General features: G+C 34.5%; 1 protein-coding gene and 1 non-coding gene across 3 annotated transcripts; one reads left to right on the top strand and one right to left on the bottom strand.

The window, feature by feature from the left end:
- Window positions 1-6,893: 6,893 nt before the first annotated feature.
- Window positions 6,894-6,965, bottom strand: TRNAW-CCA (transfer RNA tryptophan (anticodon CCA)). The gene has a single exon. It is a non-coding gene; the product is annotated as a tRNA-Trp (tRNA).
- An 833-nt stretch (window positions 6,966-7,798) lies between these two features.
- On the top strand, window positions 7,799-13,123 carry LOC110790743 (tobamovirus multiplication protein 1). 2 transcript variants are annotated; one of them, XM_021995516.2, is made up of 12 exons: window positions 7,799-7,952; window positions 8,029-8,247; window positions 9,554-9,644; window positions 9,724-9,776; window positions 10,740-10,832; window positions 10,945-11,016; window positions 11,120-11,192; window positions 11,273-11,318; window positions 11,436-11,499; window positions 11,870-11,923; window positions 12,502-12,579; window positions 12,700-13,123. In XM_021995516.2, the coding sequence occupies exons 2-12, from the start codon at window positions 8,086-8,088 to the stop codon at window positions 12,790-12,792; spliced, it is 879 nt and encodes a 292-aa protein (XP_021851208.2). In that variant the 5' UTR covers window positions 7,799-7,952; window positions 8,029-8,085; the 3' UTR covers window positions 12,793-13,123. The 2 variants fall into 2 exon arrangements, with proteins under 2 accessions (XP_021851208.2, XP_021851207.2); XM_021995515.2 differs by having other exon boundaries at window positions 7,900-8,247.
- The last annotated feature ends 2,550 nt before the right edge of the window (window positions 13,124-15,673 follow it).

Below are 15,673 nucleotides of genomic sequence, written 5' to 3'. Positions count from 1 at the left end.
CTTGTCTTTGAGGCGGATAAGATTGTTATCTCTAAGAATGGAGACTTTGTTGGGAAAGGCTACCTTAGTGAAGGCTTGTTTGTGTTGAATGTTTTGAACAATAATGAAAGTACTTCTTCTTTTGCTTACATCGTTGAGTCTATGGATGTTTGGCACAATCGATTAGGACATTTAAATGTTTCTTACATGGAAAAGTTAAAAAACATGAACTTAATTTCTTTTGATAAAATTGACAAAGCCTCTAAATGTCCTATTTGTGTTGAGGCCAAACATACTAAGAAACCTTTTAAGCAAGTGACAACGAAAAGTACTAAATTGTTAGAGTTGATTCACTCGGATTTAGCGGACTTTAAAAATTGCACTACTAGTAGAGGAGGGAAAAATTACTACATAACTTTTGTTGATGACTTTTCAAGGTTTACTAAAGTATATCTTTTGAAAACTAAGGATGAGGCCGAAAGTGCATTTTTAAAGTATAAAGCCGAGGTTGAAAATCAACTTGACCTTAAAATCAAAAGAGTTAGAACCGATAGAGGTGGTGAATATGGAAAATGGTCTTTAAAAGAATTTTGTGAAACCAATGGAATTATCCATGAGCTAAGTTCTCCTTACACCCCACAACAAAATGGTATTGCCGAAAGGAAAAACAAATCTTTAAAAGAGACTATGAATGCCATGCTTCTAAGTTCCGGATTATCCAACAACATGTGGGGGGAGGCGGTTTTATCCGCTTGTTATGTACTCAATAGAGTGCCCCATAAGAAGTTGGATAAGACACCCTATGAGCTTTGGAAGGGTTATAGTCCTAACATGAGTATTTTGAAAGTGTGGGGGTGCTTAGCAAAGGTTGCTTTTCCAGATTTTAAGAAAACCACCATTGGGTCTAAAACTTTTGATTGTGTGTTCATTGGTTATGCTCATAATAGTGCCGCATATAGATTCATGCTTTTGAGTGATCATTCTATTTGTGAATCTAGGGATGCAGTTTTCTTTGAGCATATTTTCCCGTTGAAATCCTCTTTGTCTTCTCATGTGCATGAGTCAAGTGTTGATGTGCCTTTGGATGTTTCTTTGCCTAGTCCTAGTGTTCCTCCTCCTCCCACTATAGTGGAAGAAGTCCAACCTAGGAAGAGTAAAAGGCTTAGAGTAGAGACTACCTTTGGACCAGATTTCTTGACCGTTTTTCTTGTAGAAGACTTTGATGTGGATTATTTGAGTGAAATTGTTGTTTCTTTGTTTCTCTTAGAAGAAGACCCAAAGACTTATAGTGAAGCTATGAAATCCATAGATGTTAGTTTTTGGAAAGAGGCCATTAAAAGTGAATTAGATTCAATCATGTCTAATCATACTTGGGACTTATGTGATTTGCCTAAGGGGTCTAAACCCATAAGTAATAAATGGATCTTTACTAAGAAGAAGAAACCCGATGGCTCTATTGATAAGTTTAAGGCTAGACTTGTCATTAGAGGTTTCACTCAAAAAGAGGGAATTGACTTTTTTGATACCTACTCACCTGTGACTAAGATTGCCACCATTAGGACTTTGGTTGCTTTAGCGGCAATTCATGACTTAGTGGTCCATCAAATGGATGTTAAAACGGCCTTTCTTAATGGTGATCTTGATGAGGAAATTTACATGACTCAACCGGAAGGCTTTGTAGTTAAGGGTCAAGAGCATAAGGTGTGTAGACTTAAAAAGTCTTTGTATGGTTTGAAACAAGCTCCTAAGCAATGGTATGAAAAGTTTGATTGTACTCTTAGGAGTGATGGCTTTGTGACTAATTCTTCGGACTCTTGTGTGTATTCTAAAGTGTTTGATTCCTCTTGTGTTATTATTTGTCTCTATGTTGATGACATGCTTATTATGGGCACTAACCTTGAGGTTGTGAATTACACTAAAGATTTTTTGTCTACTAAGTTTGAAATGAAGGACTTAGGTGAAGCCGATGTGATCCTTGGTATTCGTTTGACCAAATCCAAGGATGGGTTCTCAATGAGTCAATCTCACTATGTGGAGAAAATCTTGAAGAAGTTCGATTGCTATGATGTGGAGCCATGTAAGACTCCTTATGATGCAAGTGTAAAGCTTACAAAGAATAAGGGTTCAAGCGTATCTCAAGAGCAATATGCCAAGGTAATAGGAAGTGTAATGTTTTTGATGAATTGCACACGTCCCGACATTGCCTATGCGGTAAGTAGATTAAGTCGATATACTCACAATCCTAGTAGTGAACATTGGAAAGCACTTCATCGATTACTTGGGTACCTAAGGGGTACCATGGAGGTATGTTTGCATTTTAATCGCTTTCCTAATGTTTTGGAAGGTTATTGTGATGCTAATTGGGTGTCCGATAATGATGAAGTGGTTTCTACTAGTGGTTATGTGTTTATGTTGGGTGGAGGTGCTATTTCATGGAAGTCCTCGAAACAACCATGTTTAGCCCGCTCCACCATGGAATCTGAATTCATTGCTCTTGAGTTGGCAGGTCAAGAAGCGGATTGGTTAAGGAGCCTCCTAGCCGATATCCCATTGTGGGGGGAGAGAACTTCCTCGGTATCCTTGCATTGTGATTCTCAAGCGGCAATTGGTGTGGCTAATAATAGCAACTATAATGGTAAGAAGAGGCACATACGCCTTAGACATAGTTCGGTGAGGCAACTACTCAAAAATGGAGTGATTGCATTGAACTATGTAAGGTCCGAAAGAAATTTGGCGGATCCTTTGACTAAGGGGTTGGCAAGGAACCAAGTTCTTGACTCGTCGAGGGGAATGGGGCTTAAGCCCATGAAGTGAATATGATAAGCATTACTAATATTCCATTCCTATGGCAGTTTGTGTTTGTAATGCTTAGTGTAGGTTGAATTCGTTGGAATTCTTAATGGATTTATACTTACGTGGTAGGTGCTCTAGCTAAGCATTTGAGAAATCCACCGTTGTAATTTATGTGGAGGTTGAGTTTGTTTAAACTCTTAATGAATCCTAAGAGATGTTTTGTGCTATTGAGAAGCACAAGGGATTCACCTACGTGGTTGTGAAGACTCGCCATCTTCCATGGAAACTTGGGCGGTTTCCTAGAGCTTCCATGAGAACTAAGGTAAACGCATGGCTTAAAACGCGTTCACTTTGCGGAGTTTACTAGATCTTTGGGGTGATGTATGTGTTGTGGGGGGCTTGACTTAAATCTTAGAGTTTCAAGGTTAGTCCACTCTTTGATCAAAAGTTTAAGGGTTTCAAGGTTAGTCCACCCTTGGACTTGTAAGTCATTGTTCCACTTCACTAAACATTTGGTTTCAATTTACTTAAATGTAACACCGAATGCTATGTATTGATCTCCTCTTATGCCCAATATTTTCCTCTTCCATTTGATATCTTTTCTCATCTTTAGTGGGGGATTGTTGGAATTTAAAGATGGAAAATCGCTCAAAACCTGCCTGCCAGGTTTTGGAAAACCGGCAGGTTTTCCCAAAACCTGTCTGCCAGGTTTTCCAAAACCGGCAGGTTTCGAGCGTGAGTTGAAAAACGGACTTAAAAGGCATTTTTTGAAGTGCACCGAAAACCGGCCGGTTTTGAGAAACCGGCAGGTTTCGAGATCGGCTCTTAGTGTTGTCCGTTTTTGATCTTCTCTTTGGATTCCTCTTTTATGATAACCTTTTATGTATGATTTATGGACAATTATCATTCTGATTATGATGATTAAGTTGGTCCATTATTTCTCTTGATTATGGGGGTTATAAACCCTTCATTATCATGGATTTAATTGGTGATTCAATACCATTGGATTCTTTTGAGTCCTTTGGTTTCTTTGGGTTGTTTTGTATTCTCCTCTAATCCTATAAATACATGCTTCATTTCTTGATTTGTTTACAGAAAAATGATTCCCTTATCATCTCCCTTTCTTCCTCTCTTTTGGGCATAAGTTCTGGTAACTCCATCTCACACCCAAGAGTGCCATTGTGTGTTGAGGGTTGTGTAAACCTTAGGGAACGAATCGGTGAATACAATTGTGCACCCCGGTTGCACCGAATCTCGTTTTCAAGGCAGTGGTTTGGTTACCACGGCACAACAAGTTCCGTAAGTCTTACTTTCTTGTTCTTCATTTTAGCCTTGAAAACTCTTAATCTACAACAGAGTTGTGGGTTGAAAAACGAAGCCGGGTAATGGTGATAATGATAGTGGAAGAGAGGTCGTCATGTTTATGGAATTTGATTGAGTCATGGTAAAGATGAAGGAATTAAATTTCGATCGATCTTGATGAGATGAAACAATGTAGTACTGGACTACTACTACTCCGTATTTCTCACTAATTTGATTTTGTTGTTCTAATTAACCAAATTAGGGTATATTTATATTCGAATAATGCCTTGATAATAAAGGAATTAAATATAATGTTACTCCCTCCGTTCCAGAATAGTCGTTACACTTACCTTGGTTGTTTGGTTATCAATTGTTATTTTATTGAAAAAGTGGATGTGATACGAGTTAGTGGGTATTTTTTAATTGAATGAGAGAGGGGGTGGGGACAAAAAAATTTAGTGGGAAGAGAGAGACAATATAATAATTGTGGGGTCATTCTTTATTTAGAAGTGTAACAACTAATTTAGGACGGACGAAAAAGGAAAGTGTAACAACTAATCTGGGACGGGGGAGTATCAAATTATATCTCTTAGTGTTTGTTACGATGTAGAAGTGTTAATTATGGTATGTTTTAAGATACTCCGTAACAAAAATTGTAATATAATATTCTAGGTGCAATTACAGTTTGACTTAGACCACAACACACAATTTTGACACTAATATCTACAAGATGTAAAAGGTTATTTTAAATAAAATTTAATTTCTACTTAATTTATGAGATGTAATTAATAATTAAGGTGGATAAGGCATTAATTAATTTTTTACGGAGATTAATGTACTACGTAATACATACGGAGTAATATGTATTACTATCAACTAGCTTTTGAGCCCGTACTATACGGGCGGTTGTATAGTGGTTGTTCATATGTTTTTTAAAGTTCGAAAATGATAAAAGTCGCAACATGTTACTTTTAAACCGTGTCACAATGATGACATGACATGCTTATGTGTTATGATTTAAATTGGAATCTAAACTATTTAACTTATATATCCTATTATACATGTTTAAAATAAAGGTAGGAAAATCTTAATATTCTAATTTGTTTCTTTCTTTATATCGATTACCTTAATTACATATTTTCGTAGTAAAATTTTTGCATTGATAGTAGAAATATTGTGATGACTCATAGCCTATGTGGCGCCTATATGTATTAATGAAACTCTGCACGTAAGATACTTGTGAGTTGTGACCTTTATCATCACCCTTTAAAGTTTTAATTAGTGAGTACTTCTGATTTTGGGTAATATATGAATTAAATAGAGGTGTAATTTGAAGGTTGAAAAAATATAAAGTCTTCCTCCTTTGTACTCTTAACGAACTCTCTTGATAATTTATGCATTTCTTTGAATTAAGATTATAAAATATTAAAGCTTGTTGGAAGTTTAATGGAGATTTTTGGAGAGAGAAAATTTCTGGCTTTTTAGAGATGAATTTTCTAGAGAAAGAAAGTGGGGATTTGAAATGAAATTTTTCTTTAATTTTATTTTAAATCACTATATGCGAAATATAAGTTTTTTTAATACATGTGTTTGACACTTTTAATTCCTAATAATCATGGTAACCGTTACGAAGGACTCTAGGTCTTACACAAAATTTACTCGACGTTTAAGAAGATTACAAGAATAACAACTCAATTTGTCACCCCCAAACAGATGGGCCATGGTTAGACAAGGGCCCATCCATGCTTGGCTAAACTCTGTATGGGGCAAACAGCAATCAGCCCAAGTTAGCAGGCCCATTTTCGCCACCACCAGTTACTGTTCTAGTTTACAACTACTTGAAATAGTTTGGTAAATTCAAACATGTATTTCTTTAGTTTGCAGCAATGAAGATTCTCTCCCCCAAGAAAGCATTATCATCTGAATGTATAATACTATGAAAATGTTTTAGGAATATATATGTTGGTTTACTCCATTAGGAAAACACAAAATATTCCAAGTTGTTCATGGAAGGCAAAACAAAGTATTTCCCGCGTTCTCTTTTAGTCGCAACGTTTACTTTTTCATCCCAATTTTTACGATGTAACTAAACTACATCCATACCCCCATTTTCATATATAATTGTCTTTTACAGTATGCTCAACCGTATTTACTCTTTGGGACCAAAAAACATCATTTCTTGTACTCCAACTGCAGTAAATTAACAAATTTATAGTAAAGTTTTAAACAATATTTTAGCTTTTATTTTAATAGTTGTTGGCCTGTGCGCTAGTAGCCTGTGCTAGCAAGTCTTATTTGAAATGAGCCCTTAATTAAAAAACAGATTAATAGTAAAGCTTGTGTTATTCTTAGTTAATTGAAACGTTAGCCCTTTTAAAAAGAGCGACCAAAGATTGTATTTTTGTAATCAATTTTTCCAAATATTTAAGATAAGAATTGAAATTTCTATTAAAAAAAATATATTATAGTTGTATTCACATTACGCTTTAAAATAAAAATCGAATTAAATTTCTTGAAAAAAGATAAATTCCTACATAAAGCGTTAATAAAACTTAAATACACACAATCAGCATGCTCAAAACTCACTTCACCCTTATTGAGTAAAGAAAAGTGCAAACTTATCTACTCTAATAATTTTTTTGTTGTAAAATTGACTGAGCAAAAAAAAGTCACAACTGATCTAGTCTAATAATTTGTTTTTATTTTTAAAATTGGTTATTAGTTATTACAATCTCATAAAAAATAATTAAACTTAAACAAATACACTTAACAAATCCACCAAAATAGGGAAAAAAAATATCCGTTTTAGGATCGGGGTTTGAACCCGACGTGAATCGAACACGCAACCTTCTGATCTGGAGTCAGACGCGCTACCATTGCGCCACGGATCCTATTGTTGTACTTATCCCTTTGTTTAACATTATATATGCTGTAAACTTTACAGTTCTGACTTTAAATAGGGTAGTTAATTAACAAATGTGATGATTCATACTACATCATGCAGTAACTTTAATGATCATTCCAGATTTCTTTTTCATCTTCCTCGCATTAATTTTAAATTAGATTCTACATTGTAATTTACAATGTATAAATGTGCAATTACTAATGGGTTAACTTCGCATTTGGTAATAAAATACTCGTGTCTAGCTCTTGTCAAATTTCAAAAGTGAACGATATACATCAGCATGCCTGTCGTGCTGTGCCGGGCCAATAATAGGCTCGTACCGTGTCAGACTAATTTTATGCCTGGCTCGAACAACCCACGTGCTGATCTGACCATTGCGAGCTCTAGGGAGAAAATGATGTATCATTGTATCGCTGTGACAACTCCATACATTTTATTGACTATGCACCTCAATTTACCATCTTCCGCATGACAAGTCTAATACGGAGTAAATTCTTCTACAAAGAACTAAAACAAAAGTGTTCTTACAAAAGTTTGCATATTATAAAATTACGAAGTTCTATAATTAAGCGATTGAGATGAAATTAGACAAATATACTACTCCATACAATTAAGTTTCCACACCACTTGATCTCCTACCCCCCACATCGGCCCCACCATCTATATAAAAAGTTAAATTCATTACCGAGTACATTGTGATCTTGTAGATTGGTTACCGACTTAACTATGTTCTCTCTTTGCCTCATACTTACGGAGTATTACTTATGGGATAATATTTATTTGTTTATTATTTTTTAAAGATTAACCAATTTTTTTTTGCATTCTATGAACTAATTTGCACAAAAAAAGTTACGAAGATAGCTTTTAATTATGTTAATTGCGAATGAAAGGAATACAAGCTTAAGTATCCACCAGTCAAAGCATGTATTAACCTTGCAAAGAATCCACAAACAAGAATCTACAAGACTGATTGGTAAGCTCAAATCAAAACACTGCCTCTTAATTGACTTCCGTTGACCTGCTGTAATTTTTTCTTCTTCTTCTTCAAGTGTTTTACCCAGAAAAAGAGTTCTGGGCAACTGAAAAGATCAAGTGGGGGTTTAACAATGGCTTCTGAAATTGATGAATGGGTGAATAAAATTGGTGATGGGAAGCTAAACATGTTGATTACAAGCTGGTGGGAAGAAATCAATGACTCAGTTGGGTGGCAAGATGCCATCTTTTTTACTCTTTCTGCTCTTTTTACCCTTATCTCTTCTATTGCTCTGGTAACTTTCTCTCTCTAGAATGTTTGAATTTGTTGGTGAATAGTTAAATTTGTAGTGAGCTGGGAAATTTTTGATGGGGTTTCTTTGTATTGATTTTTTTTAGAGTGAAATTGTGAAATTTTGTCGGAAAATATGAACTTTGATTGTTACAATGATGAATGATGGAAATGGATGTGTTTGGAATCTTTGGTTCATGCTAGGAAAATGGGATAAGTTATGAGAGGTAGTAAATTTTTGGTTTGGGTGAAATTGGTAGGTTAGGGGTGTAAGTTATTCAGAGAAAATCCGAAGTTCAATCCAAACCGAACCGAATTAATTGTAAGCTTAAATTAAAACACTGTCGAAAATTATGAACTTTGATTGTTACAATGATGGAAATGGTTGTGTTTGAAATCTTTGGATGATGCTAGGAAAATAGGATAAGTTATGAGAGGTAGTAAATTTTTGGTTTTGATAAAATTTGTAGTTTAGGTCTGTTAGGGGTGTAAATTATTCAGAGAAGATCCAAAGTCAAATCCAAACCGAACCGAATTAATTGTAAGCTTAAATTAAAACACTGTCGAAAATTATGAACTTTGATTGTTACAATGATGGAAATGGTTGTGTTTTGAATCTTTGGAAGATGCTAGGAAAATGGGATAAGGATAAGTTATGAGAGGTAGTCAAATTTGTTTTTTTTCTGGGTAAAATTGGTAGGTTAGGTCTGTTAGGGGTGTAAGTTACTCTGAGAACATCCGAAGTCCAATCCAATCCAAACCGAACTGAATTAGTTGTAAGCTCAAATTAAAACACTGTCGAAAAATATGAACTTTGATTGTTACAATGATGGAAGTGGTTGTGTTTGGAATCTTTGGATCATTCTAGGAAAATGGGATAAGTTATGAGTGGTAGTAAATTTTTGGATTTTTGAATCCGAATTAGTTGTTCAGGTTGAATTGTTTGTTAAAGAAAGTTGGATTTTTGAATTGGGACAATTTTGATATGTTTGCCCATATTTGGACTTTTAGACTAATGGCACATGATTTTCTTGTAATTATTGAGAAACAGGGAGGACTGAGGAGGAATGAAAAGAATGACTTGCTTCCTTTGAAATTTCAATGTCAGAATGTTTGTATCACATAGATTATTATCAGTTATATGATTGTATACCTTGTATGTATGATGATGAGGAAGCTCGAAATCCGTTGTTCGGTTTGTTGCCTTTGAGCTTACTGCTTCGGTTTCTTTATAGAGCAATGAAAGATCACTTTGTTGGAGTGATTGTTTTGTGTTTTTGTCCTGAATTACAAGTTAATAAAATCTGCAGGTTCAGTTAATAAGAATCGAGTTGAGGGTGCCTGAGTATAGATGGACTTTACAGAAGGTGTTTCATCTTATGAACTTCATTGTGAATGGAGGTGATGGCCATATTCTGTATTTTAATTTTCAAAATAAAATGGTTATTATTTGTTTTGACAGTAAACTTTATGTTTCCAGTTCGAGCAATTGTATTTGGCTTGCACAAACAAGTATTTATTCTGAGTCCCAGGGTAAGTTCTCTTCCATGTCCGAGACGTTCTTTCTTTACTTTGGCTGGTTTTGTGTTTTTTTACACCCTGTGCGGTGTGAATTGGTCATAATGTGATTTGTATCTTAACAAGGAATTTGGAATCATACGAACTAGGATTGCAATCATGAAATTGGCAGCAGAATTAGTTTTTTTTATCCCTCCCTATGTAAGTTTATAACAGACCTTGATTGCGGATTATATTCAAAGAAATTGAGTTTGAAGATTATACTCATCCTTCACTGTGTGAGTATGTTTTTACATCTCCATCATACCATAAGTAACCGCTGATTAATGGCGGCAATATGTGCTTGTAAATAGTTTAACTGAGAACATTTATAAAGTGGTCTACGAAGTACTTCCTCCATTATTTTTTAGGTGTCACAATTATCCAGGCACGTTTGCCAATGTGTGATTTCAAACGTTAATATCTTCAATTATGTATAACAAAAAATTATAAAAAGTTGATATTTATAAAAGATTTATCGAGACGAATTTAATATGACCCTACACGACTATGTTTTTTCTTAAATATAAATCACAAGTGGAAGTCAAAAGAGCTTGTGTGAAGAGTGTCAAAAACCCAATTGTATCATCTAATAAGAAGCAGAGGAAGTATTATTTAGTAAAAAAACGTAGCCTATCATTTAAGGACGGAGTGGATGTCAACTAGCTTAGTTAGTAAAGTCTTGAGGTGGGGTGGTACCCAAAGACCTGAGATCGAATCCCATCTACACCATTTGTGTAGACCAAATTTTTTATTTCTAGACCAAAAATTTTAGGGAAGGAGGGGGTATATATTTTTATTATCGGTATTTCTCTCTGTGGCCTGATATGTCACTGTCACGTGTCACCATCATGCTAGATTTCTGGTATGATCAATCTGTCTTGTGTGAAAACTTGTGCAGAAATAGCATTGACATTTTGTGTCTCTATCCGATGACAGGTTCTAACATTGGTGTTACTGGATCTTCCCGGACTTGTGTTTTTCTCCACATATACTCTCCTTGTCCTCTTTTGGGCAGAGATCGATCATCAGGTAGAGTGTAATCTGATGTTGCCTTGCTTACATTTGGGGCCTAAAATGAAAACGACAACATTTCTGAAAATCTAGCTCCTTTTTTCCGCCTAACAAGTGCCGACTTTTTCAGGCTAGATATCTACCAACTGATAAACTGAGGCTTGTTTACATATTGCTAAACGCTGGAATTTACTTCATACAGGTTCATTACATCCCTTGTTTACTTTATCTTTCATGTCAGTGATTTGTTACCAGTTTATTTTCGTAGGGTTTGAATCCATGATAGTTATATATTTGTGCTTTAGGTTTGTATCTGGATTTTTCTCTGGTTGTATAACAATGAAGCATTGGAAACTGTAGGACGGGTCTTTATTGCAGGTTTGTTTTTGTTAGTGATGATGATTTTTGTTATGGGACCACTATTTTCAGACTGTCTAAACGTCTTTATATTCTGTCAGCTGTCTCATTTGTTGCTGCGATCAGTTTCTTGTTTTACGGACGAAGGTCAGTTTTTGAACGTTTGAGTAGTTTGATCGTCTATAACAGAAAAACAATGCAAATTTGGTATCAGTATACTTCGTATCTGTATTCACTTATCGTGTTTTCTATGAACGACTCCAGATTGTTTGTAATGCTGAGACAGTTCCCAATTGAATCTAAAGGGAGAAGTAAGAAGTTATACGAGGTTTGTCTTCTTTTCTGAAACACTTTTAGTCTAGTTTCTCGCATAATTTTTTGATGGATTTCTTCTGCTTTTTCTCCTTATTATCATTTAAACAGACCTATAATCTGGATTTAATACTTCTAATCATGGTTTCAAAAGGCTTGAATGAAAAACTTCAGTGTCTACCATTGGTTAACACTTGACATATATTTGAGGCTAGCCATTTGCTGCGACTTCAGAGGCGGAGTTTCTTATTAAATACATACTTCGTATGTATTATGTATTTATTTGAAAAAAAAATTATCATGTTATCACGGAGTTTCGAATTCCCACTCCCCGTCAAAATATTTTCATAATTTTTTTTTTAACTTGCAATTGCTGACATTGTCAGGTTGGATCAGTCGCAGCCGTATGTTTCACCTGCTTTCTCATAAGATGTATTGTGGTGAGTTTCTCGGTCTTTTTCTGAGGAGTTGACATAAACTGTCTGTTTGCCGAATTTTATGTTTGAGGTTAAACTACCAATGCTGCTACCTATTCAGCTTAACTATGTGACTCAGACTCTCCATTTTACACTAAGGCTCTGTTTGGTTTGGCGTAAATCGTTTTTAGTGAAAAATGATTTTACATGGAAAACATATTCTAAGGAAAAACACAATTCCAAACTAGTTTTCCCTTGTTTGGTTCTTTACAAGAAAATCAATAGAAAAAGGAAATTGGAGAAGATTCACGAGAAGAAAGAAAAGGGAGGTAAGGAGGAAAAGTTGAAAAGTGGTTTCCCTTCCTTTCATATGGAAAAGGTTTTACATACCTTGCCAAACCAAACAACGTAAAATGATTGAAAAGAGGAAAACCATGAAAACGTTTTATACCAAACGAAACGGAGCCTAATTATGTAGTACTTGACCCTTCAACATAGTTTTTTGGACACTTAATCTTCACTATAGACACAAAAAACGTAAACTTCCTGTCTGAAATCAGTACAGAGTGTGTAAACATAATGATCATGGAAGTAAACTACAGGTGCTCGTATCTGCATTCGATGTGGATGCTTCCCTCGACGTGTTGGATCATCCGATTCTAGACTTCATTTACTACACGGTATTTTCCTTCCCGTCTTAACTCATAAGTGCTCGTTTAAAGCCTTAATTAATTAATCTTTATATGTACTTGAAAGTGTTGAAACATTCTTTTCATATACTCTTAATTACCCAAATGCAGCTTGTTGAGATCTTACCTTCAGCACTGGTCCTTTTCATCTTGCGGAAACTGCCTCCGAAAAGAATTTCAGGCATATATCATCCGATATGTTGAAATGATGCGAATCATCTTCATCCGAGAAGCGATTCTTCTCCATTTATAACTCTAGAAACTTAACAATATTGAGCTTCAACTAATTGAGCCGCAAAAGTAGTTCAGGATTATTGATGTGGATGATTTTGTTTTGTTAGCAAATAACTAACTCTTTGCAGCCAAATGATGAGAAGATTTACTACAAATTTTTGTAGGGTTTTTATGGGGTTTTGGTATGTAACTAGAAGGGCATTTTTGTTGTTAAGGATGAGTATTGGTTTTAAATATTGATGGCTTGCAGGGTCGGTTTTGTAATTTCAATTTTGGTACCCTGAGGTTTATATTTATTTCACTTTGGTGCACAATGAGTGAGACCAGAAATATTGTTTTCTTTGGGCAAATTTACAAAAATGACCTTTTATAACTCAAATTTTGCGAGAAAGGACATTATATAATTTTTTTTTGTGAAATCACACCTTAATGTAATTTGTTTGCGAGAAAGGACATAAGGGAAGTTTCCGGCATTAACTGAGTTTTTCAAGGCATTGACTTGCGCGTGAGCAGTATGTGGGGCTTAACTTGGCTAAAGACAGTGACTGATGATTCGGATTCGGGGCGAGTTTTGGGTGGATATGTTTCAGGCCCCTCCCAATTGTTGTTGTGGGGATCGAACACGGGTTCTCCCTACCAAGTTCAGCCTCAATCACCACTGAACCAACAAGCAATTGATAGTTTTTGGTTTTATAATTTGGAGTGATATGGTTTAGGTTAAACAATGAATTTTAAATTGATTATACTTGTTGTTATCATGAGTTTTTAATATAAATCGCTAGTTGAATTGGTGGTTTTATGCTGAATAATAAAAATAAAGTGAACCGGTTTTCTTGCTTACGTGGACGGTAGAATATAATTAATGAAATATAATTAGTTAATCTTGTACTCCGTAGTTAATTAGAACTTGAATGACTAAAATTCTAAAAACATGCATGAATGAATGTTAATTTACCAAATATGAAGACAAATAATCCAATAAGGCAATAACAACAACACAAACTTTTCAAAAAGGCCGATCTACGATAATATATTGTGTGGCGGCCTAAAAGAGGAAGGTTATATGCACCTGTTCTGTTCTTTTAGTTACCCTTATTGATGTTATAAGTTTTCTTTGTTGTAGTTATAAGTTACCTTATTTTCAAGACTATTAGCTCAAAGGGTAAAGCAATGTACAATATCGTACATGGTGTGTGGTCAAGCTCCACGTAGCCTACTACCTATATTACATTTGTGTATTGATGTATATTTTCATTTGTGGTGTTGTATTGGTCATAGTTATAACTTGTAACAAGCATATCACTTTTGATTAGGGTCACTTCATTGTTTATTGTTAGGATATGGTCACATTTATCCTAAAGTAAGGTAACTTTAGTCCTCCAATAAGGTCACTTATATCGTTGGTCTGATTCACTTTTATATTTAGATGTACAGTAAAATACCGTAGACCGGGGCACACAAAAGTTTTTTGTAACAACAATTTCTCCAATCTTGTCAAAAAGTCTAGCCAAGTGATGTGTTCCAACTCCTAATCCAGCTGCTGTTAACGTTGTAATTACTCTATTTATTCCCTTATCTAAAGTTGACCTGCCACGTAATCCCTCTGTCCCATATTTATAGTTCTGTTTGACAAAAACACGTGTTTTATGAAAAATGAAATATAGTACATGGAAAAGTAGAATAAAGTAAAAATGATGATTGTGGTGGATGGAAAAGTGGAATAAAGTACATAAAAAAGAGAATATATATAATACATAGAAAAGTGGAGTATAATACATGGGTGGAGTTTTTAATGCATTTTTAATTAATATAGTACATGAGAAAATGAGGACCTTAATAGCCAAAATTAGAAACAGGATTATAATTTTTGGATGCCCGATTTAGAAAACAAGACTATAATTTTGGGACGGAGGGAGTATGTAACAATATTGATGCTCAAAGGTGGAATTGGCATGCGCGGAGTGAGCGACGAATCAGGGGGAAAAAAAGTTGGAATCTAGTGATACATTAATACATTGTTGGTTTTATTAGTAGTCAACGCCGGAAAAGACATAAATGTTGTCTCTCGCAAGTTTTTTATTTTTTTTTAATTTAAGATTTTTTTTCGCCAAAAAAATTAAAAGGTTATTTTTGGCAAATTTGTTTTAAAAATAAAGAACCATGATTTAAGGATGATACTTTTCTTAACTAAGGGTTTAAAGCTCTAAGTTAATTCTTAACCAAGGGTCTATGTTTATCAAGTGTCAATTAGTTAAACTTAACCAGAAATAAACCCTAGATCCCAATCGGTAAAAAAAAAAAAAAATTAATCCCATGCGGCAAAAAAATATAATAACTTGAACCTCGTTTATTTTCTTAATTAGACTCTTTATTAATGAATTAATTTTACTTTAAAAAGTAAATGATAGAATACGCAATTTGTAGTGTAAATTGGTTAGGTATAGTACAAATACAATTTCCACTATCAAAACAATGTCACTCAATTTAAAGCCGTAGATACAAAAACATGACAAGTGGATTAGCAATTTTTTGAAAGAAATCTCGGTTAGTTTTTTTTTTTTTTTTTGGAGGCATGAGATCAATTTAATCGCGGTTAGTTCATTTACAAAACAAAACTACGTTATTATTATACTAATATTGTTTACACACGATGCATGCGAAAGTAAATAGAAATTTAGAAAATCAAAAAATAATTAAAGAGGAATCTAATTGATCTTTGGACGTAAATCATGCAACGATTAAGGGCTTACAATATGTTTTATTGTGTTTGATTTGACAATGGTAATTTTAAGCTGTCAACTACTACGTATGTATTACTTGTCCATATGATAAGTTATTATACTTAGGGCCA

The sequence above is a fragment of the Spinacia oleracea genome, chromosome 6, assembly GCF_020520425.1.
Source record: "Spinacia oleracea cultivar Varoflay chromosome 6, BTI_SOV_V1, whole genome shotgun sequence".
In the NCBI taxonomy this organism is placed as follows: domain Eukaryota; kingdom Viridiplantae; phylum Streptophyta; class Magnoliopsida; order Caryophyllales; family Amaranthaceae; genus Spinacia; species Spinacia oleracea.
The sequence above is the reverse complement of the archived record's forward strand: the minus strand, read 5'-3'. Positions and strand labels throughout refer to the sequence as shown.

Coding starts and splice junctions, on each gene's coding strand:
- LOC110790743 (XM_021995516.2), top strand. CDS start 8,086: ATGGCTTCTGAAATTGATGAATGGGTGAATAAAATTGGTGATGGGAAG. Junction 8,248..9,553: donor TTATCTCTTCTATTGCTCTG/GTAACTTTCTCT, acceptor TAAAATCTGCAG/GTTCAGTTAATAAGAATCGA. Junction 11,924..12,501: donor TTCTCATAAGATGTATTGTG/GTGAGTTTCTCG, acceptor AGTAAACTACAG/GTGCTCGTATCTGCATTCGA.